The sequence below is a fragment of the Priapulus caudatus genome, unplaced genomic scaffold (genome assembly GCF_000485595.1).
Source record: "Priapulus caudatus unplaced genomic scaffold, Priapulus_caudatus-5.0.1 Scaffold1134, whole genome shotgun sequence".
NCBI lineage: Eukaryota > Metazoa > Priapulida > Priapulimorpha > Priapulimorphida > Priapulidae > Priapulus > Priapulus caudatus.
Window position 1 is genome coordinate 101,669 of NW_014578195.1, and position 862 is coordinate 102,530.

The 862-nt window shown below is 50.5% G+C and overlaps 1 protein-coding gene across 1 annotated transcript in view; it reads left to right on the forward strand.

Moving 5' to 3' along the window:
- LOC106815510 (cytoplasmic dynein 2 heavy chain 1-like) overlaps positions 1-862 on the forward strand; it is a 52,164-nt gene that overhangs the window by 47,624 nt on the left and 3,678 nt on the right. The window contains exon 37 of the mRNA XM_014819973.1: positions 445-509. Coding sequence (XP_014675459.1) covers positions 445-509 — 65 coding nt within the window. The remainder of the gene's footprint in view (positions 1-444; positions 510-862) is intronic.

The following is an 862-nucleotide window of genomic DNA, read 5'->3' on the forward strand; positions in this document are numbered from 1 at the left end:
CACTGTCTCATCACTGTCTCATCACTGTCTCATCACTGTCTCATCACTGTCTCGTCACTGTCTCATCACTGTCTCATCGTGTGTCACTGTCTCATCACTGTCTCATCACTGTCTCATCACTGTCTCATCACTGTCTCATCACTGTCTCATCACTGTCTCATCACTGTCTCGTCACTGTCTCATCACTGTCTCATCGTGTGTCACTGTCTCGTCACTGTCTCATCACTGTCTCATCACTGTCTCATCACTGTCTCATCATGTGTCACTGTCTCATCACTGTCTCATCACTGTCTCATCACTGTCTCATCACTGTCTCATCACTGTCTCATCATGTGTCACTGTCTTGTCACTGTCTCGTCACTGTCTCATCACTGTCTCGTCACTGTCTCGTCATGTGTCACTGTCTCATCACTGTCTCATCACTGTCTCGTCACTGTGCTGCAGACGTACACTCGTGGATCGTCTGTGATGGTGACGTCGACCCCGAGTGGATCGAGTCGCTCAACTCTGTCTCATCACTGTCTCATCACTGTCTCATCACTGTCTCATCACTGTCTCATCACTGTCTCATCACTGTCTCGTCACTGTCTCGTCACTGTGCTGCAGACGTACACTCGTGGATCGTCTGTGATGGTGACGTCGACCCCGAGTGGATCGAGTCGCTCAACTCTGTCTCATCACTGTCTCATCACTGTCTCATCACTGTCTCATCACTGTCTCGTCACTGTCTCATCACTGTCTCGTCACTGTCTCATCACTGTCTCGTCACTGTGCTGCAGACGTACACTCGTGGATCGTCTGCGATGGCGACGTCGACCCCGAGTGGATCGAGTCGCTCAACTCTGTCTCATCACTGTCTCAT